Raw genomic sequence first — 23,383 nt, forward strand, 5'->3', positions numbered from 1 at the left:
ATGGAAAGGGGTCAACAAACAAGACATTTGGTATGTTCTGAGTAATAATCATCTTAATATTTGTTATCTTATCTCTGAAGTGTATATCATTCCAATACTCCCATTTGTCCATGAAAGGCTTCAAACCCATCCACACAGATACAGCCCTCGTACAGTTCTCCATTCATAATCGAGGAGTTCCTCTTTGCTTGGAGATGGAAAGTGCATGATCCCAGACCACATGATCAGTGTCCTTGTTGAGCGCTAGGAATGCAGACGGCCTGGCAGTGCATGCTGAGGACTGCTAGTGATTGATACAGCATGCAAGGACACATTTTTCAAGATTCATTGCTGGACAGATTATCCAGTGTGATGAAAGAGTTTGGTTGGAATGACAGTCTTCATATAGGAACCTGTATCTGAAGTAAGGCAGTACATGAATCTACATTCAGTAAAGATGCAACTACACAATCTGCAGTAAATACTTTTTATGATCATTTGAAACACTGTCACTTTATACTACTACTTAGTTTCAGTACTGTAACAGTAATAGTAGAGTAAATTGTCAACACAACAATATAAAAAAGGTGGAAAAGAATCACACTTACACCTGAACTTTCAACTGTTTTTGGCTGTTAATTGATTCAATGATGATTGATGTGACTAAGTTAAATGTTTTGTTGTAACGGCTGGAGCTGTGACAGACAATAGGACTCAACAGCACAACTCAGAAACAAGGGTCTGGGATAAACAATATATTTTGCTGACAGGATTTGGTATACAGGTAGACAGTCCAGAGAACAGGCAAACAATTCCGACAAGGAGAGGGTGAAGACAGGGTTCGGTACACGGGTAGTCCGTTCGGACATCAGGCAAACGCATTCGACAGGGAGTAGGCAAATGAAGAGGGGTCTTTTCTTGGAAAGGGGACTGAAAGTTCTTATTTTAGCAGGTTATTTCCACATACTGCCAAAGCCTTTTCATAAACTCACTTTACTAGTTTATTTGTAATCCAGAATATATCACCATGACCGTGAACGTTATACAAACAAGAATAGAAAGGCGGCTCTGAATGAAAAAAGTGTCATCACCATATAGGCTGATGACGCATTGTTAATAGTTTTGTTCCCCTAGGAAATAGCTGATAGCAACAGCTGCTATAGATAGCATGTTGTGGCACAGCTCCCAGTTCCACAACTGTAGCCAGAAGATCTGTCATACCTAAACGCACACACACTAAATGATCTGACAAAAAAAGTCCAAGGAGTTAGTGATATGTTGGAGTAGAGAGAGAGAGTAGTTTATGAAAATAAACAATAAGGAACATACAAAAATTAAATCTATGAAAACGGTAAACTCATTGAATTCCGTCTTGCTTATGATAGCTACATGACTTATAACAAGCACAAGCACAGAACTCGAAGGGCATATGGGAAGACATGGGGGGTTGTGTTGTTGGTTTGTCCCATGGGGGGTAGTGTTGTTGGTTTGTCCCATGTCCTTGCCAGATGAGGGAAGTAAAAGCGTTACAGGCCAAAGGACTGAGCAGCTGTGGTGTCATGTCCCAATCTCTCGCTGTAGTCCAAGGCCACACAGACACATAACACTGATCCCTTCATGCCCACCACTACCACCCCCTACTGACATTCTCCAAACGATGCATTCATTCTGAGACAAGAATATTGAAGACAATCAATAATTAATCGGAAGTAGTCAAATATTTTTTGTTGGATTTCTCAGTAGCTTGATTATTCCTAAGTGATGCCATGATTTCAAAACAGTTAACAAATGGTCCTAAACAGAAACTTCATGGACAAAATAAAACAGATTCTTTGGGAAATGCATTTTTATTTACTTTGTCCCAAATGATGGCAAACTGAGTAAATGTAATCGGTTAACTGATGGATGGATATTGTTGAAAGATGAAGTTATTTAACAGTCCCGTCCCCCCCCCCCCCCCCCACACACACACACACACGTATACACAACGTATCTTATGGCTTAAAGTAGCTCCTAACTCATAGAGAGAGAAATGTAGATCCCCGGTTTGCGTTTTGCCGTGCGTCTGCGTGGTCGCCATCTAAGAGTGGTCAAGATCCGCTAGGAAACAAATACAATGTGTAATGAGATCCATTGTTACCCGCTTAATTCTGAACCAATTTGCATGAAATTTGGTCTGTTATAAATGTGAGACATTGATACTGGTTACTTATTGTAATTACTGGGGGCGGATCTAATTAGCTCTATGCCAAAACATTAACCTTCTGAATAGCCACAACTTCCTCAGGCTTTGATCTAGGTCGCAAGTGTAAATTGTTTCGAATTTCAGCTTTTGTGAATTTCTCCAAAAATGTATTATGTAGCCTGCCTGGTAGCGTGTTACTGTATTGTAGCAACCCTCACATACACATACCCACACATGCATTACCCTCATACAGTTCACCTAGGTTACCTAACCCTAACCCTAACCCAACCCTCACATACACATACCCCACACAGGCATTACCCTCATACAGTTCACCTAGGTTACTGGGGGGAGGCGCCTTAGTTGGTTGGTTAGTTAGGAGGGGGGCGGGGCGGGGCGCTGAGGGAGGGAACGAGATGAGAGGACAGAAAGATAGAGCTTTTTCCAGGGATTTTTTGTAAGCCACCTGAAGTAAAGAGTTCAGAGCATTGTCCCCTGTCATCCAGCGGTAGAAAGACTGAGGGATAGAAGTTAGATTGAGACGCTCGTTCCTCAGCAGCTAAGAGAAGAACACTCTCAGAAACTTTTAATAGGATTTAGGAGACAGCCTTTAATGCGACTTACAAGTACTCTTAGTGGCAAGATCAAATGCTTTGTGGGCCCAGGACTCCAACAGCTGAACCAGGTGTTGATGTAGAAGCCAACACGGCCATTGTGGCTCTCTCTTTTTAGAAGCAGCATCAACACCTGTTACACAATAAGCTCCCACACATGCATCACATAGGACACCAGACAAGCCTACTAAGAGCCACAGCTGTTGTTATATGAGCTGACCAAAAACTATGGAAAGACTTTGCAGACTAACCTGTGCATCATGTTTTTTACAATTAAGCAGAACGACCACATGTACAGTGCTACATGTGGAAATCATCAGAGCTATGCTAACATTAGCTACATTGTATGGTATGTTATGCCATACTACATTAGCTATAAAACCCGTTCAGTCATCAACAATAAATGAACTCCTATGAGAGACAGCATTATAGGTAGGACATGACAGATATAAGGGGAAATATTTGCAGTAGCCGCATAATCCGCATAAACGTGTAGTGTCTACCAGTTTGGACAGGATACGGCCATAAATGATCCAGATCAGTGGAAATACAAGTGTTAATACCTCCAGAAACAGACACAGAGCCTTTAGCCTAGTGAAAGTCATAGGTTTCATTTTATTATTCATGTCAGCAAAACTTACCTGTAGTTTAATTTGCCTATGACGGGTTCTGAAAGGAACTTATAGCCAGTTAACATAGCATGTTTCACAGACGTGTTTATCACTTTTAAGAACCCTCTGGAAATATTTACATTGACGTTTGGTGTTTATTTGGTCGGAATCTGTGAGATAACCATGCACCATTAATTTGAATATAACAAATAGAAAAAATAGTTGGTAAATAAATGTGGCATTAAAGAAAAAAAAAAAAATGTACTCATTTATTTTCAGGATTTATCTCATAGCCGTATATATATACTATACATATATGTACTGTATATGTGTGTGTGTGTGTGTCTGAAATAAATCTTGCAAATCCTACAATAAATATATATATATCATATTATATCCTTTGCATGTTGCTTTGGATAAAATGTTAAATATATATATATATTGCCTGATTTATTTATTGCAGGATTTTTTTCAAAGGCATGTTTAGGCAGGACTTTTGGAAAGGAATGCAACACAACAATAAAACAGGATACATTACATTAAAACAAATAGGTAGTGTTAGCTTGACTTGCTTTGCAACAAAAATGACTTATGGCAAAGTCCTTATAAGCAATCAGCAGCCATCTTGGCTACGTCTCCAGGCAGTTATTTCTGGCAAACAAGATCAGGCTCCTATCTAAATGAATGGGAGAGATCAGGCTCCTATCTAAATGAATGGGAGAGATCAGGCTCCTATCTAAATGAATGGGAGAGATCAGGCTCCTATCTAAATGAATGGGAGAGATCAGGCTTCTATCTAAATGAATGGGAGAGATCAGGCTCCTATCTAAATGAATGGGAGAGATCAGGCTCCTATCTAAATGAATGGGAGAGATCAGGCTCCTATCTAAATTAATGGGGAGAGATCAGGCTCCTATCTAAATGAATGGGGAGAGATCAGGCTCCTATCTAAATGATTGGGAGCGATCAGGCTGCTGTTTAAGGCACAAGATCAGGCTGCTGTCTAAATGAATGGGAGAGATCAGGCTCCTATCTAAATGAATGGGGAGAGATCAGGCTCCTATCTAAATGAATGAGGAAAGATCAGGCTCCTATCTAAATGAATGGGGAGAGATCCGTAACTCCACATAGGATGCTCATTAAAGGTACATCACGTGAATTCCGCGTTTAAATCTGACAAACGGTGTAAACATTGCTTCCCCCATCTGCTCCAATAAGGCTAAAGTTGACTTGCTCAATGCGCATGCACAAGGGCAGCTGTTGCTATGGTAAGGGTGGAAATAAACAGAACGTTCAGGTGAGGCAAAACGTCAGTTATGCCATTGCCAACAATGTGATTGACTCTTTATAATACAGGGCAGGACTTCCAATTAAAAATCCGCCATATTCAGATCACCCTGAATCCCCTTTCATTTTCTCAGTGATCAGTGATTTGTCCCCTCCCTCATAATGTCTCTGCTTAAGGCTAGTTCAGACCAAAGATTCATGAGAACACGAGTTACAACTTCAAACCAGCAACTTGTTGCAACAAAGCAACAAAGTTGGCCTCAAACTAAATAAAGAATTAGACAGACGATGTCTAAAAAGGTGAGTTTTAAAATGCTTTTTAAATGTAGCAAGGCTGTCACTGTAACGGAACAGCACTACAGTAGGTAGGTCATTCCACCACCGAGGCTCCACGAATGAAAAGAGTCTTGACTGTAATCTGTTGCTGCTGAGGCAATGCAAAGACAACAGACACTCATCAGAGGAGTGAAATGGCAGAGAGAGTAGATAGCGCTGATCTATAGCTTTTTAATTGGCTGGGGCCAAACCAGTGGCTGTCCTACAGGCCAGAGTGAAGGATTTCAATTCAATTCCAGCAGCTACAGGGAGCCAGTGATCTTCTGGATATTATAGAGTGTAAATAGACGAGACCTCGAGACAGAAGGTACATGCTCAGAGAAATGAAGTTGGTCATCAATTATAACACCCAAGTTTCATGCAGTTTTAGTGTCAATCCCTCATCCATGCAGAAATTCGAGCCGATCTCAGGAATCTTTGGTGTGAATTGGCCTTTAGCTTGCATTTGTAAAGATGGATACATCAGAACTTTGCAAAAGGATCTTTGATTACAACTCCTAAAGGAAACAGAAGACCAAGGTTATTCAGCGCTGCTTAAGCCCTGGGCTGGCCCCAATCTTCAGTGGAAAAAGGCCACGGGTGTACACCACCGGTAGCACAGTCTTAACTGTGATAAAGACAATTCTTAATGGCTTTCATATGGATGTTAAAGGCATGTTTCTTAGTTGTTGGCTCAACCAACAATGATAAAAATGTTGCTTCCTAATGTTGGTGACAATGACTTTACACTAGTTTATGACTGACTTCATAATGACGTTTGTTTGTTTGTTTCTCTGAAGTGTGTTTACCCAAAATAAAGATGTAGTACATATAGCTCCTTTAAAGTTCCACCGAATGAATACTTAATTTAGTTATCAAGCAAAAACTGATCATTTTTCACAATGGAAGTTCTCTAGACTCTAGAGTCTAGAGGAACAATGTTACACCTGACAGAAATAAAAAATAATCTAAATGGGGGAGAAGTTAAGCCTCAGATTTTTGAAAAGATCTTGAAACTGAATGATTTGAATCATGGTAGTTCCACAGCCTGCTCAACTCCCTGCCTGTTGAGTATAGACTGGAGCATGTTGCAGGAGTGCAAGCAGAGGAGAGGGAGGAGAGCCATGGTGATGAGACAGCATATATCAAGGAGGAACATTTCTGGGCACCCCCGGGGTCTACTTCTCAGAATAGCTCCGAGATGAGATCGAGTCTTTCTGTGAAGTGCTTCCACAAACCCTTGCTCCTGTGTAACATGTGCCCAGTCCCCCGTCCCCAGTGCCAGGGTAGAGATGCCCCATTGCCTTTTGAATATAGGCCACACTCTCAGTGGGAGAACTATTCAGGGTTATTTTAAGCAGTGGCAGAAGTAGAGTGAACACCACATGTTGAAGACTAAAGCGAAACACGCAGGAATATACAAGCCCACTTGAATGTCAGTCTAGGTAGTGGATCGAAGTTGAGACTAAGAAGAAGAATATGAAGGATTTGAATTTACTGATAAAGGTTTAAATGTTTTTTACTGTGTAAATGTGCCATGGAGATAGCAGTCAAAAAGGTATCAATCTCAAAACCCAGTCCATACTGCTGCCTCCCTAGCTTTGCTTTACAAGCTATTAAATGCACACATACCCTTTAGTATCTAAGAAAACACAAATCTATGAATCTTCTGAACAAGAGAGACAAGGGCACATGATAATCTGTGTCCAAGGCAATGCCTCAGGGTCAGTTCACCAATACACATCTCTGCTGAACAACTCACAAGCCATTACTAAAGACAGGTACATGCAAACACACCAGGACGCTACAGACAATAGCAATGGGTTTATTGTCAAATATGCTGTTGAGACATCAAACAAGCATTTATATCTCTGAAATATGAAATACTCAAGACATCAAAGTAATAAAATGAAATACTCAAGACTTCAAAGTAATAAAATGAAATACTCAAGACTTCAAAATAATAAAGTGCATGTGCCCCTGCTGGCATGGTGTGTTTGCGTTCTCTCAGTGACGAGATGGGTTTCCTAGAAAACCATGAAAGCCCTTGTTTTCACATCATCTAAAAGCAGGAGCAGATGGCGGGGGGATACGCCCCCACCCCCCAGCTTCATAGGAACCCCCATCCACCCACTCCCACCCCCTGAGGGAAATACAAACAAACATATACAAACAAACAAACAAACTCCCGCTCGGTCACTACATAATTGAACGTCATTAAAAGAAGACTGTTGTAGCGTTGTATGTTATCTTCAATGAACCGAGGCAAAATCAGTCACGAGAGGGTTTACAGGAAAATACGTGGAAATATGTCTTATAGGCTGACTGGTGTCAATCAATTGTTCCATTGATTTGGTTAGATCAAATGCCATCGCATAGGTCAAATGGACAGTCAGTCAGTCAGTGTGAGGCAGGTCACTGGATTTGTTCCTAGTTTAGGGGAGCGCAGGGCCGAGGCTCACACATCCACTCATGTTGAGCCAGGAATGAGCTCCAAGTTAAGTGAACATGATATGAGCAGAGCATATTTGCAGCTACGGTATTCTAAATTTGCATTGCACTGTGCAGCTAAACTGTTAGCTAACATTAGCGTTGTGCCTCCCGTTGGCTAGGGACACCAAACTAGCCCAGTCTCGCCACGCCAAAACGTTTTATATTTGATTCAGTCTGGTAGTCCTACAAGCGTCATAACACCCAAGGCAAGTTTAATCCAATGTCATACCATACATTGATAGCTACCACAGCTTCCATAAAACAAAACTTTAGGCCAAGTAACTAGCTGAGCTAGTTCAGCTTGTAAAGTTGGCTCACTCCAGAGAGATGCGAGATTAAACTAGGAAATTTAGGTGTGTCACACACATTACTGTAGGTCAGTGTTAAGTGTCAGTGATGATGGCATGAGTCCTAAACGTATCACTGTTTAATAGTTAGAAGGACGTTAGAATCCTTCAACACCCCCCCGAATCAAATAAAAGATGTGGACATTTAAACGCACTGAAGCACATATAAGAACCATTTAGACTCAACGAGAAATGATGCATGGAAACAGTCTATTTGGAAATAGTCTTTCTTGTAAACCAAATCAAAACCCTTCCTTCCCTCCTTCCTTCCTCCTCCTTTGCAAATCTGAATCTTTTTGCAACGTGTAGCCCTCACATGCAGGAAACAGGCCTGGGAACAGTCAATTTTAGAGTACTTTTATCAAAGATTTGGATTGCAGAGGAACAGCTGGAGGACAATGAAGAAAGTAGCAAAAGACAACATGAGGAAGAAGAGACAGAAGGAGAGAAGGTTGAAATTGAGGACAAAATAATGACACATACACAGCCAAATGAACCTGACCCTGAAGTTATACAAAACCATGAAGTAACCGTTTGAACATGTGTGTTGAACAGTGTTGATCGTGTAGGCCCGTGTTGACTCTTGAACGTCCATGGCTTAAGAAAAAGTCAGTATCCCAATTAAACCATTAACCCAAATTACACAAAATGCCTCAAACAGTTGGATAAGCTTAACAAATGTAGACATTTTGCCCCTGCCCCTACCCCCAAAGAGACACCAAAAACAAGAAAGCAACTGCAGTTCAATGTGCAAGTGTTAATTCACAACAAACCCGTCCCATGCAAGGCCTCCTTTTTCTAGTACAATTACTTGAAAAAAAAGAATAGCAACAAAAAAAGCAAATCTTAGATCAACAGACCACTGAGGTGTTCAGCGTTGATTAATGTGCAGTAGTGAAGTTTAATGGTAATTGCATCACCCCGGACATTTGTTTTCATGTTGTTTACAGCTTGCCTTTGAACTCAACGTTCACAAAAATGACTGCAGAAAACTAGAAAAGTAAAGAGCTGTAAGAGAACATCAGCCAATCAATCTGCCAATAACGAATTCACTAGATCATTCATACTCCATTGAAGACCATGAAAAAAAAGCCCTCTACAGTTTGATGGCTCCAACCATAGAATAGGGAGATCAAGATTTTCAAAATCACAAAGGCTGTGACATGAAAACAAAACCTTAGGCTTGACTGTATTGTAACACAGAAGAGTATCCTAGCCTGTGCATAGGAGGATTAAAGCACTTATGGCATGTGCAAACCTCAAAACACATTATAAAGCTTCTCAAAGGTAAGGTTCTGCTGAGGAAAAGAGCCATAGATGTCTGCTGTCAGTGAAGGGGGAAGTGCATAGAGGTGGAGACAAAATACAGGGGAAAATATAGGACACATGGTGTATGAGTGAGAGCAGGGTTTACCCTAGCTCACTTAGTTGCCCTTGGCAACTGGACCATGCTTTTAAGAAGAAAAGGGGAAGAGTAATTGGAAAAAATAAATAAATTTAAAAAAAACTAAGCCAGTGGGGGAAGGACAAAGATATTACGAATGTCATTCCTCTCAGTCCCTCAGACATCTCTCCTGGTTTTGTTCCTCGGTTGGTTCAAAAGTCTCTACTATCTGTGCAGGAGCACAAAGTCCTCCAGGCGCTGCGGTATGTTGCCTTGGTAGACCAAGCCATGGTGGATGATGGCACGGGCGGCCAGGCACTGCAGTGTGGTGTGGTTGACTGGTTGGATGAGACTGCGTGCCAGCTCCTTCTGGCCCAACAGGTCACAGGCAGTTTGTCGCATTGCGTTGGTGCTGTCGAAGTGTGTGCCCCGATCAATCAGCAGCCGCATCAACTCAGGCTGTTGATTGGAGGCAGCCACGTGGAGGGGAGAATTGTCTTGTGCGTCGCGGCAGTTGACGTCAGCCCCACACTCAAGGAGCACCGCCGCCACCTGCAGAGAGGGGAAACGGCACACAGGGTAGCGGCCCACGCACGTGGTGGCCCGGTCAGCTGCCAGGTGCAGTGGGCTTGAGCCGTTCTTGCCGCACGGCCGAAGTTTCAGGAAACGGTAGATGGTCTCCTTCTTTAGGTGGTCTTGTTCCAGCGTACAGGGCACTTTTTCCAGCAAGCAGATCAAGTGCAGGATGATGGAGAGTGCTTTACTCAGCTGGGCTGGGTCTGGGACGGGAGTGGCTGCCGCGGTCGTTACTGAGCCTGCGCCATCAGACTTCTGTTTAATCGCACGCTCAATCTCCAGCACACTCTTGCCCAAAATGGCCATAAGGTCATGGAAGGAAACAGAAGTGCCAAGAAGGCCTTTTGCACGGTCCTGCAACATGAAGGAGAAGAGTTCGGCAAAGGATAGCAGACTGCTCGCCGTCATGGGGCTCAGAGGCTCAAGGTGGCGCTGTTGCATGTCCAGGGCATAGCTCCACAGCGCCACACAGCGCTCAAAGTTGCCAGAGTCGGCGTAGACGGCACCACGGTAGCGGATATAGTACGAGGTGTCTGGGTGGGCAGGCCCGAGGACACGCTCACGGATCAGCAGGGCCTGCATGCGCATGCCGTCGGGATCGGAGATAAGCGCATCGAGCTCCTCCTCACTGGTCACTTCCACTGCAAAGTCATACGCTGCCACGAGTTGTTCATGCGGAGCCTTGGGTAGGAGGCTGACGGGGTCCGTGTGCCGCAGCTCCAGGCCCTGGCGCCAGTGTTGCAGGGCCCCCAGGAGGTCACGCTTCTTGTCCACGAACGTGGCACCCAGCAGCTCCAGCGCATCCGCTCGCTCAGGAGGGGGCGTGAGTGGGAGTTGGACCAGGAAGTCCACGATGTTGGCATGGCCCGTCACACTGGCCGACAGCAACGGTGTCATGCCATAACCGTCGCGTTCCATTCGAGCACCATAATCCAACAGCAGGCGAAGGATCTCCAGGCTGCCTGACTCGGCACAGTCATGCAGGGCTGTATTACCTGGAAAGAAAAGCAGAGGTTTGAGAGTCAAGAGAGTCATGGGAATGTTAGAAGGTCAAATCTCTAAATGCCTTGTACAACAGAGAAACAGCATTTTTTTGTTTCAAATGCCCCTTTCACGTACGAAATTCGTAACAAGGCCAGATGAAAACAATCTGAAATAGATAACAACCTTCCATTCCCATTTAGCCGTCAATCACAGCAGTTCTGTGTCTCTCATATTCATTCACCACATGAAACAGCATCTTTGAGCACTGAACCTCCGCGAGACGCGAGGCAGTCATCACGATTTCCAGTACAGTCCCAGTTTCAGTGACTAAAAGAGAGCATTCATCCATGGCACAGTCAGTAAGGGTCTCATGTTTAGTTGACTGAGGTATCCTAGCTAACTAACTTTAGCTAAGGGAACCAGCTTATGGACAGGTACTATGGTATGTTCAATCAATTATCTGCCAAGTGAAAATGTATTTGGGGCCAGGCAGCGAAAATTTTAATTTTATAAGTTAAATTGAGGAGACGGTATCGGGGGGTTAAGTCAAAGGTGATATAGGATGACGATATCGTTTGTACTGATATAGTTTGAGGTTGCGTTACATAACTCGTTTCTTCCATAAAGCTGCCAGTTCCTCTCATCTTTTCCATCACACTTGAAGGAATCAGAATTAAATGTTCAAAGTAATACCAGTCAGTAATTCAATGCATCCTATATCTAGTTGTAATTGTGCTTTTATTTGGACTTAGGCTAGAATGTAAGCATTTCTGGTTGAATCTTCTGTTAGAGAGAGATTGTCCTGAGGGAGGTGTGAAAGGTTTCAGCAAATGGCTCAGAGACTTGTGTCCCCAAGGCCTCATGAATAGAGGGTGACCCCCTTATACTCAGAGGGCAGATAACTGAAATGTTACAATGGCTTTTTAGAAGATTCTTAGGTTGAGCTTTGTATGAGTGAACTTCGCTCTTACTCCCCTGCTGCGCACCATTGTACAAGATTAAACCTGTTTCCTGAACTGATCATATCTCAGGCTGAGTCTCCAAATATATTGTATAAAATATTACTATCACACTCTCCGCGCAACCCTCTAAGACAGCATAGTGGCCAGTGGTGGCTGGAATGTTTCCATCAATGAAAAGAGTTCTAAATGGTATTATTGACTTAAACCTAAAGACTACATCAGACCCTTGTAAATAAAGTAAATACCAAATATATGTATCCATTTAACAATTTCTTCTGAAATGAAATGATCACAGCATTGGCATTGATATTGGTAATGGGTAAGACACCGGGTTTGAAAACCCCCTTCTCTTGTTCCATGTGAGGAGAACTCTCAATGGCTCTTTGCCAGGGCTGGGTAGGGGCACCCTTGGGCTGGGTAAGATCTATTCCGCACGTTGCCTGTACATGGTGACTGTTGACAGCACAGAGAGGCTTCCTCAGAGAGGCTGGTCTGCTCTCGGCTCTCCGAAGCCATCCAGCAGAAGAGGAGCGAATCAAAATAATCTCATCGACCTACAGACTGTCCCAGTGGTTGAAAGTTTAGCGTCCACGGGATCACTTGATACTTGCCACATAAAGTCCTAACACAAATAGGCCTACACTTAAAAAGGTACTCTTCAATGCAAGAACTCTATCCAGTAAGTAACTGTAAATTACTTTATTTTGTCCGATCATAGTCGGCTTGTTGAACTGTGTCTTCCACGCTATGATTGTTTCAACTAGGGATGCGACGGTACACGATATATAGTGTTGAACCGTTCGGTACGCCCCCCTACAGTTCAATACGCACATGTGAACCGCGGTATTATGATACACCTGGCAATTTCCTATAATTTTTAAAACTTGCTTGCTGCTGCCTACACGGATGTTGTACATTCAGATCCACAGAACATCTCTGGAGCTTGTTAGAACTTCCCTGGAGCCTATCAGTGCTCTGTATGCAAATAGGAGCTGGAGAAGAGAGGAGAAACTAAAAACAAAATGATCTCAGCTCTAACAGTGACTAAAACGCTAGCTAGACACATACATACATTTTATATCAAACCTTGGAAAATAAAATAATTTCAATCAGGTTTCCAGAAATATCACAGCTATGAGACAGCACTGCTTCAGGTAACCAACCACCTTTTAAGAGCAGGCATGTGGCATGTGCTCAGTCGTTTTAGCCCGGGATCTTAGCGCAGCCTTTGATATGATCAAATCACACCATTCTGTTGACAGACTGAGGTATTGGGTGGAGATATCTGGTATGGCCTTACAATGGTCATCATATCTATTGAATGGGAGGTTCTGTGTCTCTGTAAACAATTATGTCTCTGCAATTTCTTTTGATAAATATAGTGTGCCAGAAGGGTCTGTTTTGGGACCAATTTTATTTTGTTTATTCATGCATTTTTATGCTGACGAAATGCAGCTTTATTTGCCTGTTAGACCATCAGATCTACCCGGCTGGCCTCAAGCAGATGGCCCCCCCTTATGTGCAGTGATTCTGTTTAAGGTTTCTTCCTGGTTAACAGGGAGTTTTTCTTGCCCCTGTCGCCATTGTGCTTGCTCTAAGGGGGTTCAGGCCCTGGGCTCTGTAAAGCGCCTTGAGACAGTTGTATTGTTTTGGCGCTACATAAATACAATTTCATTGAAAATTGAATTGAATCCTGGTATGCTGAGAAAACAGGATGTCAGAGTTTTCTTCAACTAAACTCAGACAAAGCCGAGATGGTTGTCATCAGCTGAGTTTTCTAATATTGGAGTTGAGATATCATACCATAATGTCTGGATGCCTAGGACCTACAGCAGAATAAATTAAGAAAAGGAATATAATGGAAACCGAAGTTTCTGATCTTTGCTTTGTGGAGTGTACAGTTAACGTTCCAATAAAGATTATACATCATAAGTTAAACAGACTCGTCAGACTCCATTTCTTAAAACTGTCATGTTGCTGGAATAGTTTAGGAACCAAATCACATGCAGCCTGAAACTGAATTATTTGTAGAATTACTTCTTTCTTATCGTACAGGACAAACTGCCGTTACTCGCTCTAAATGGATCGCAGCTAATGGCAAAGCCCAGGCGTTAGTTCCATATCCCTGTTGAGCCTTGGCTTTGTAGAATCTCTGTGGTCCTTAGCCCAAATATAGTGTAACTGTGCTAAAAGCTATTTTGGACATGATGTATCCACCTTTCTGTCTGAGGCAGAGATGGGGATGGTTCAGACACATCGCCACATTACAAAGGAACAGATTAAAATGATGTGTTTGACCTTCCAGCCTAACCCAAAAAGTATCTAACATGTGATGCATTCAGTGCTTATAAATTAGTTAATTAGCATAACATAATGATGAATCCTAAGGCAGAAAATTGATTCTGTCTTTCTGGGTGTGTCTTACCTTTCACGCTTTTTCTGTTGACATCTGCCCCCTTTTCCAGGAGGTATTGAGCAATTTCCTTGTGGCCCTTGTAACAGGAAATCATGAGGCATGTATGGCCATGTCTGTTAGCCACTTCAAGGTCTGCTTTATGTTCCACCAGGTATTTAACAATGTCGAGATGTCCGTCAAAACAAGCGGCTCTGAGGGGCGTTGAGTTAGTAAGGGTGGTGTTGTTTACGGAAGCGCCATGGCCTACCAACGACTGTACCACTTTTAGGTGTCCAGCGGCCGAAGCAGCCCATAACGGTGGAGCCCCTTCTATTGTCTCGCCGTCAAAATTGACAGATCCCCCAACCTCGACTGGGGCTGAACAACATTCCAAAAGGTATTCCACCAGCTCAAGGTGTCCGTATCTCGAAGCCATAAGTAGTGGGGTTGCCCCGTTTGTTTTTTCAGACGTAAGTTTCGTGACCTCGGGGTCACTTTTGTTTTCCAATAGTTTTTGGAGCAGCCGGAGTTTCCCATCTCTGGCAGCGTTGAATACAGCCGTTTTTAAATCCATTGCATGGAGAAAAGTATGTTACCTTGACAGGAAACAGTTAAACGGGGATTCTTTCAACTGTTCACCAGAAAGCTAGATGTATGACGTTTTGCATTTTCACCTGTTGTTTAAATAATGTTAAAAATGACTAGACTGTTTCATCTGTATCTCCAAATGTGACAAATTGCCTAACGGTAGCCAGCTGAGAGCATCACGACAAGATTAACTGACATCAATCAAGTGGCCTTGCAACCGAAACCAAAAAAATGCACCCGAAAACTGTCTGAAATGAGTCAAATACTAAACATTTAAGTTAAGTAACGTTAAGCGAGTTATAGTTCCTTCACAGCTCAATGATTAGCTATCGTTACCTTTGACAGCAGTCATGAGATAGAATAAGCTAACGGTAGCTAGTTTGGCTAACTCGTCTGTCCAAGAACGATGTAGCCAATTTGGCGTTTTCTGACTCAACGTCAGATATCCTGCACCAAACCGTGTATAAAACCCCACCAAAATGTTCGTATACAAAGCACAACAACTAGTTAGCTAGCCTTGATGGCGTTGTTAGTTTACGTTACCAAGTGTAAATGAGTGTCAAGGCAGTTCTCCCATCCATGAAGGTGCTTGTTAAGCTAGCTGGCTAGCATACCAATTTTAGCCAACCTTTGTCAACCGTGTCTCTAATGTCGTTTTCAGATCCATCGAACAATCCAACCCGATCGCATGTATCTAGACATTTCATTTTCTTAAAATACCATTTGTGCGTTGTATGTCATGAAAGTACTTGTTGTTGAGAGCTGTAAATATATATCCAGTTCGATGAAAAATATCTGGGACAGAGGAAAAGAACCTGCGTTATACTAGCTAGGATCGCTAGTTGCTGGCTATGATAGGTTTTCCACCCCCGCTTGTCTCGTTTCCTGTATTAAATTACGTACTATCGCCACGGGGTACGCTGTGGCTAGTCCAAGCTATCATTAACCAAAGTATTTTGATCTAACTATACTCCGACTCCGTAAACATAAAAAAGCGACTTTTAAAATGTCTCAAGTATTAAGACTGTCCAGACTTCACATGGAAGCAAACGAGGCAGAGCAGCAACATATCCCCTCCGGATTGCCGGAGACACCTCAAGCGATATTGGACGCACTTCTGCTTTAGGATGCAGCTGATTTGAATGGACAAAGATTTGATCCAATCGCAGAGCTGTATTTTTCCTACGTATTTACGACGAAAATACAGGGTAAACACGAGGAAAGCCTTTTTCAGGGAAACCCCTTCATATATACACCCTTACTACTTAGTTTACAGACGTTACCCCTTAAGTGAAATCAATGAATGAACAAATAAATAAAACGAGCGACTGATTATTAAACAAGTTCTCAAACTATTGGATTTTGTTCATATTATTAGCTTTTCCAAACATCAAAAAAACTCTTTTATGCAATCGTCGCCTTCCTCAATTTATTGAAGTAACATATTCTAAACAGTAATGTGGTAAGCTTCGTGTATTGTAACAAATATTGGTTTACACTGTGTGGGGGAAAAGTCAAATTCCTGAGTAAAGTAATCATTAACAATGTATCATGTTATTTGGTTAGTATCTTTGGTTGGTAGGTCTTTTTGTTGTGAATGAGTGTTATTTGGAGAGACAAGCGGCTTGTATTGTGATGGAAGTGGTTGATTTCGAGACCTTTATGAAGTAGTTGATTTTTGTTTTAGTGCATTTTACAAGCAGTATTATTTTTTCAAAACTTCTCACAGCAACAGATAAAATCAGAATTCAGAACCTTGTGGACAATTTCAACACAAATAATAAAAACATTTTCTGATCATGCAAGGAATATTTACTTATGAACATGCACAGCAAGAGCAGAGCAGATGATGGAGAGAGAAAGGGGTATGACACCAGAACGGGCTGAAGGGTCTCTGAGACTGACGCATGAGAAAAACACTCAGTCATGCACTGACTTTATTCTTCAGAGCTTGAGAAGGACAATGTGTAACCTGCAGTATTCGCTTTGAGAGGGACTGAGAAAGAGGTTAAGAGTATATAACTGAACTTGTATGTTTTCATTTCACATCTTCCTTGGAGTTACCAATGACCAGCTTGGTGGAGGAGGTCAAATGTGCTAAGACCAGTCTGGATATGACTTTGTCACAGTAATAGTAATATAATTACCTGAACTAACGAGGTGTATCTGTTGTTGTCTCTGGTAGTGGCCCTGACACATCATGAGTATGGAGGGGATGGCTCTGTTGAGCCTTCTGGATGTGCCGTGGGCCTAATTCAACTGAACACTGATGAAGGAAGGTGCCTGATTGAAAATCAAATGAAATGCTCACAAAGGCAGCTTTGTTGTTGTTATATCCTGCTGCTCAGGTTCTGTGGATGAGCATGTTGTTGTGTTTAGCAGTTGTGTGCTACAGACAGCGCATGTACTGTGGAGAGCCTTCACGAATCCTAGGTATAACATGCAGCATGTTGTGTTGTTGTATCCTGCTGCTCTGGATCTATGGTTAGGCCGTTGTTCTATTGGCTAGGTTAGGTTGTTGGGTACACATGAGTACTTGCATGTGACAGTGAGAGGAAATGCTAATGTGGGAAGTCCCAAACCAATAGCACAAGGAATGTAACCTCTTTTCCTGTGTATAACTACAAATAGATTGCTCTGGGATTTGCTCAGGAATTTGTGCTGTGTGTTGTCTTAAGTGTATATGGGTCTTCTTAAGAGGAATTACATGTCAAGTGGGTCAGGGTGAGGTAGTATTCGCTAATCAGCTGGCTAATATTGAACTACCCATGTACCTGTGTTGATTCTTAACTGTAGTTTCTTCAGGACATTTTTGATTAGGAGCCTAAAGCGTAAACTTTCCTCTCCTGAGCCTAAATATTTGAGGACTGCTATACTCAGATCAACACTCCTCTAACTGAGCATGTTCAGTACATGGACCCGACAAGGAATGTACATTTGACGCACTGGCCCCAAACTACTTACTCAACCACCTATGAATGTGTGCAATCAGATTAGGAGTGATCCATCCAAGGGGCAGCTCTAACTGACAGTTTCTCTCTCCTTATCCCACCAGTGCTCCCAGAATCCATGCAGAGTAAGTCCAGTGAAATGAAACCCCAATGTACTGCTGAACAGCTACGCTTGAAGTATATAAAGACAGTAGACCACTCTACAGAATTATCAGCCTTCAGGTTTCATAGTGAAGTGATCTGAGGTTGGGAAACTGATCTGTGGGGAGTTTATTGCTGGATGACACAAACATAAAAATAATTCAGACATGTTACTGGATAACAGCAGATAAGCTGTTCTAAAACAGCTCCACATCAGGCCGAAACCATCCAACACAAATCAAACCTGTACCCCCATTACCAAGACACATCTAGAAGAAAATAGAATTAACCTGCTTCCCGTTCTCACATCAGTGCTTACGTTCAATACACATAACTTAAAGAAATCATTTCAACAGCCTAGAAAATAAAGCTAAATAATTACTAGTAAAAATAAAATTCATTCCTGTAGGCCAGATCAACAATGGTGTTCTTTGTTAGAACATCTCCTAATTTAAGCACAATAGTGGTTAACTCATTCTACTGAGAATTGTTTTGATTCAAGAGATCATATTGAAAGCCAGGTCTGTTTATGTTTAATATCAGAAACTTGTGTTGCAATATAAAATTCTGATGAGATGAGCTGATTACAATCATGCATCCTAGTCTGAGGGTCAATTTACAGTGACAGACATTTTGTAAAAGCTGGCTCACTTTTGGAGGAGGCCAATACTAGAATGTGACACAAGAGATAGGTGTGGCTGCAGTCTGAATGCAGGAAGTCAAGCTATTTCATACCATGCAGATTCAGCAATGGGTCTGGCTCTGTCTGAATTCTTCTTTTTTTTTTTTTTTTTACATTCAGATAAACATAAAAAATTATATTACATCCACAAAATAAGTTACGCCATTAGGTCTTTCACCTCAGTGTTCAAATATTGTTTTGGCTGTTTAAAAAAAAAAAAAAAAAAAAAAAGAAACCTACACTGGGTGCTTCACAACCTGTGATCACAGTCACATATTTACTCCTTTAAATGTAGCTCTAAAAACAAAACAGAAACATACAAAACAAAAGCACTCAAAAAAACAAAAACCCTCTAGGCCACTGAGTTCTGGATCAGGGCCTAGCTTAGGAAGTCTCCATAATGATGAGCAGTTATCATGGGAGTGGTGGGAAGGGGGCCAGACAACGCTGTGGGCTGAGGAAGCGGTACTAAGAGCCGACGCGGGTAGTGGTGGTTTTGCGGTCAGAGAAAAAGCTCCTCAGCAGCACCACCTGACTGATGCTAACCACTAACAGAATAATAGCCTCGCCGATCGACCAGAAGGCCACTCTGGTGTTGAGGTCCTCGGCCCTGCTGCGGCCCTGAGCCTCCCGCAAACGGAAATGCGTCTGGTAGTCAATCACTGACTTCAGTGCCTCGTGGATGGATACGCATGCGGACTCCATCTAGGAAGACAGGGAGAAAGGAGAGGGCTTTGTTTACAGCAGTGTCATGTCAGAATGTTTACAGCAGTATCATGTCAGAATGTTAACAGCAGTGTCATGTCAGAATGTTAACAGCAGTGTCATGTCAGAATGTTAAGTGCTGCTCTATGGTGCATGGGTGTCTTTATAGGGGCGATTCCTCAACGACAGGTCGAACCTCAGCGACATTTTTTGTGACAACTGATGTGACATTGTAATAAATGATACAGCTTAGAGCTTCATCAAGACACATTTATAAAACATAAAATATAATACAGCTTAGAGCTTCGACACATTTATAAAACATCAAATATGATACAGATTAGAGCTTCATAAAGACACATTTATAAAACATCAAATATGATACAGCTTAGAGCTTCAAGACACATTTATAAAACATAAAATATGATACAGCTTAGAGCTTCATCAAGACACATTTATAAAACATAAAATATGCTACACATTGCTTTTTGCTAGGTTAGTTTTCCAATGCAGGAGTCATCCTCTCTAATATGTGACTTAAGGCCTAGTTACCAAATAGGGAATAGAGATAGTCGTTCATGAGACTAAGGGTCTGTTCATTACATCTTTTGGGCTGTAGCCTTAAGAAAGTTATATGTACATGTCTCTGTGGTAATGAATGAAATCTGATGGACATAAAGGCTTTCAAAATAAGCATTCTACTATGCTTTGTTAGGTTTCTGGAGAATTAACCTTTTGTGTCAGTTCAACTCTTAAAATAGTTTACAATCATTTGCTTCAACGAGGCACCCACAAAGGTAGATTAATTCAAATCATTGTAATAATAAGCGGTCTCTTTATTTTAATTTCATATCAGATTTGTGCTTGATCAGTGCACGCTGTTCTGGGGGACAACACTGAGGGACGAGTTAAAAACGTATTTCTCAAACTTTTTTGCTAGCATCCTCGGTCAAATGTATTGTTCATATAACTCACCCATGGTTTTTCAATGCATGTTAAAAAAACTAAACTCAAATGTCTTCCATGTTAATTTTTTTTTCTTAAGTAGGGTGGACAATCAGAGCAGGACAGACCAATACAATGCTATGTTAGCATCAAATTACTTCAAGTGAGTATTGACCTTTATGTTAGTTCAGTAAGGAGTTACACCATCAGCGCACTTAGTGGAAGCAACGTCAAATGGACCAAATGTAAAAATTGTATTATACTAATTTGAACCAAACCATGTACATGTTGCAACCATGGTAATGGATATATAACTATTCCACTGAGATTGTGATTCCTGCAACATTTAATAATCATGTAATAGAAATAATGTCACTATTTTTGGTCAGATTATACAAAAACCTCTGGACACAGTTGCAACTCAGCAACCAGTTTAGGAGAGCGACAAAAACGCATCATCAGTATTCCAGATACTCATCTGCCTACGCACCTGTGTGAGGGCGGTGACTCTGTTTTCGTTAGGGAAGAGAGGTGGGTCGTCTCCGACTTGAAAGTCAAAGTAGACAGTCTTGTGAGTGAAGGTGGAGAATTCGTTGCTGAAACAAAACTTGAAGGTGCCGTTCTTTGCGGCTGTGAATGTGAAGCTGTCATACTGCTTTTTCATCTCCTTGTAAAGCACAGTTCCGTCAGGGTCCTCCAGGCGGCAGTCGACATCGTAATGTCCCCCAGTGACGACCTAAATATGACGTTCGTGTTTCAGTAAGCACATGAATGGACCAACAGTGAGACCATTTACTCGGTTACAAGAAAAAGCAGTTGCAAGTGTCTAACAAAGTTACTTGACTACAGTTTAAAATGCCACTCGTGCTTTTAAGTGCTCATCAAAATGACCTTTATTTATTTATTTAGGGCAGGAAATAAGCTATAAGAACTAGCTAACAGCTACTTAGCTGGTTTGAGAATGTGTAATATTCCTCCCAACCCCATGTTAAGCTTGAAAACCTAATTAATTAGTCTTACTTACCTGAAACTCCAAAGTACATTTGGTGCCAACGACGATGTCCTCATAGAAACACTGCTTTGCATTGTCGGGAAGCTCGAATGTGAGCTCCGAAGTAAGCACCCATCCACAAAGTAAATGAACACAGAGCACCTGTACCAACACCCTGATACGACGAGAATCGCCCATCATCTCAGCTGTTTCCAGCTAGTATTTAAGCCGTTCCCAGCGAGGATTACGATCTGGTTGAGGAACCTGAAATTCAAACAGATGGTGCGTCGAGGAGATAAATACGCCGAGCACCACGAATAACACCAATTTCGGAAACATTGTGAAATTTCACAGCACGAGCCATACAACAACCCAGCCGTCTATGCTATCCTAGCCTGCTCATCTAACATTAACTGGTGGGCCAGTAACGTTACAACCGATCAACGATTCTAAAAACTCCGTACATCCTAGTGGCAAACCTGCATATTTTAACCAAACATACTGCAACGTAAATTGAGTCTAGAATGTTATATGGCTCACAAATAACCCTTATTCAGTGTTCAGCGCAAAAATAGTACAATCCGGCGATTCAACTCACCTCAAATCCAGTGGCCCGGATAACGGAAGTAAATGTGCTTCCTGGCTACGTAGCACCACCACAAAGACATTGTGCTAGTCAGACATGCCACTACCCGATCTTCTGCTACCGGCGCACAGTTTATCATCTTGTGAGCTCCCGTTATCCCCCCGCAGTGTGTGTTACCTTATTAAAAGCTGTTTTGTGCGCTCAAAATAATATACATGCGGTGGGTTGCTCGCTCGCATAAGTCGAGTCTACAGTAGTGCAAAAGTTACGCGGTCTTATTTGTCTAGACACCGAGGCTGTAAAGTGACAAACTTAAGACTGACACATTCAAATCAACTACCAATCATATGTCGATTAAGCATAGCAACAACAACAAAACGGTCATATCAGATCAGCATCAAAGCGCCTTCAGCCCGGGAGCACAATAAATAACTGACCTGTTTTTTATTTTAATGTTGAGGCTTTATAATACTCACTGTTTATACTCCTTAGTTGTCTTTTGATCATTTGGGAAGGCTGGACGTACTTCACCTTGATTGGCTGCCACTGACTTGGCTAGATTCAGTCATTCAACGCTTTAGAAGTGCCAAGAATAACTATTCAGTCAATAACACCTGTTCAATACCACAAATTCCAATGATTTTGCAACATTAACCAATAAACAGAAAAATCGAGTTCCAATGTAGTCCACTAGAGGGCGTGCGTAATCCACAAACATGCACCACTCATATCCATCTTCCCTCTGGGCATTCTGGGCCCTGAAGCTGCCCTTGACACCAGCTGAATGGATGAACATCTTTCTGTCTTATAATGTACTCGTATTCCCCACAATTCACTTAATCTTACAATGCAATTCACTTATAATTTAGATGCAGCTTCTATCTCATTGCATATTCAGCATATAGTTGTGAACAAAGTTTACATGAACAGTTTATGTCTTTGAACAAACATGGATATCTTCTGAATGATAATGTCCCTGAATCTTCTGAATAAAGACGAACAGTCCATACATTTTCGCTGTCAAACATAGGAAGGGGCCTGTAGACCTTTGTGGATGTGGAGCTTTTTATGTTGAATAGGAGAAAGAGGGGCCAAGAGGGCCACAGAGAGGTTTTCCAGTAAATGATGTTGCACAGGAATGGACTTCACTTTTACTTTCAGTTCTCCTCCACTTACGGGAATGGGCAGTACAAAATTAGAACACAGTTGAGTAATTTCATAGCAAGATGTTAAGTCTCTCTCATGCTGCCAGCAACCTAAAAAAAATCAGAGGTAGAGGTAGGTACTGGGTTTCAACCAATCTTTTTTTCAAAGGAATAAACTGATGACTACATTACTATGTATTACTAAAAAAAAATCACATTTTCACAATTTCAATTTAACACTGCAAAATGAGAAATAATCCATCATAAAAACCTTTTGAAGACACTGTAGAAACACAGATAGAGACAAATTAATACATTCCACATTTTGCAACATTAACCAATAAACAGAAAAATCTAGTTCCAATGTTGTCCACTAGAGGGCGTGCGTAATCTACAAACATGCACTACTCATATCCATCTTCCCTCTGGGCATTCTGGGCCCTGAAGCTGCCCTTTACATCAACTGAATGGATCTTTCTGTCTTATAATTGACTCATATTCCCTACAATTCACTTAA

At 41.8% G+C, this 23,383-nt stretch overlaps 2 protein-coding genes across 2 annotated transcripts; both read right to left on the reverse strand.

Moving 5' to 3' along the window:
- Nucleotides 1-8,174: 8,174 nt before the first annotated feature.
- LOC105907568 (protein fem-1 homolog C) lies at nt 8,175-16,032 on the reverse strand. The gene is made up of 2 exons (XM_012835930.3): nt 14,163-16,032; nt 8,175-10,786 (listed from the first exon to the last, which is right to left on the reverse strand). The coding sequence occupies exons 1-2, from the start codon at nt 14,704-14,706 to the stop codon at nt 9,441-9,443; spliced, it is 1,890 nt and encodes a 629-aa protein (XP_012691384.1). The 5' UTR covers nt 14,707-16,032; the 3' UTR covers nt 8,175-9,440.
- A 1,885-nt stretch (nt 16,033-17,917) lies between these two features.
- On the reverse strand, nt 17,918-21,840 carry tmed7 (transmembrane p24 trafficking protein 7). Its single transcript, XM_012835942.3, has 4 exons — nt 21,734-21,840; nt 21,169-21,399; nt 20,635-20,880; nt 17,918-19,199 (listed from the first exon to the last, which is right to left on the reverse strand). The coding sequence occupies exons 2-4, from the start codon at nt 21,334-21,336 to the stop codon at nt 18,963-18,965; spliced, it is 651 nt and encodes a 216-aa protein (XP_012691396.1). The 5' UTR covers nt 21,337-21,399; nt 21,734-21,840; the 3' UTR covers nt 17,918-18,962.
- Between the last annotated feature and the right edge of the window lie 1,543 nt (nt 21,841-23,383).

This window comes from Clupea harengus, chromosome 7 (genome assembly GCF_900700415.2).
Source record: "Clupea harengus chromosome 7, Ch_v2.0.2, whole genome shotgun sequence".
Lineage (NCBI taxonomy): Eukaryota > Metazoa > Chordata > Actinopteri > Clupeiformes > Clupeidae > Clupea > Clupea harengus.

Bases quoted from the DNA above. Each gene is read 5' to 3' on its own strand.
- LOC105907568 (XM_012835930.3), bottom strand. From the start codon at position 14,706: ATGGATTTAAAAACGGCTGTATTCAACGCTGCCAGAGATGGGAAACTC. The intron at 10,787-14,162 runs GTAAGACACACC...TTTTCTTTCCAG, and splicing joins CAACAGAAAAAGCGTGAAAG to GTAATACAGCCCTGCATGAC.
- tmed7 (XM_012835942.3), bottom strand. From the start codon at position 21,336: ATGATGGGCGATTCTCGTCGTATCAGGGTGTTGGTACAGGTGCTCTGT. The intron at 20,881-21,168 runs GTAAGTAAGACT...CGTCATATTTAG, and splicing joins AATGTACTTTGGAGTTTCAG to GTCGTCACTGGGGGACATTA. The intron at 19,200-20,634 runs GTGCGTAGGCAG...CTGTCTTCCTAG, and splicing joins GAGTCACCGCCCTCACACAG to ATGGAGTCCGCATGCGTATC.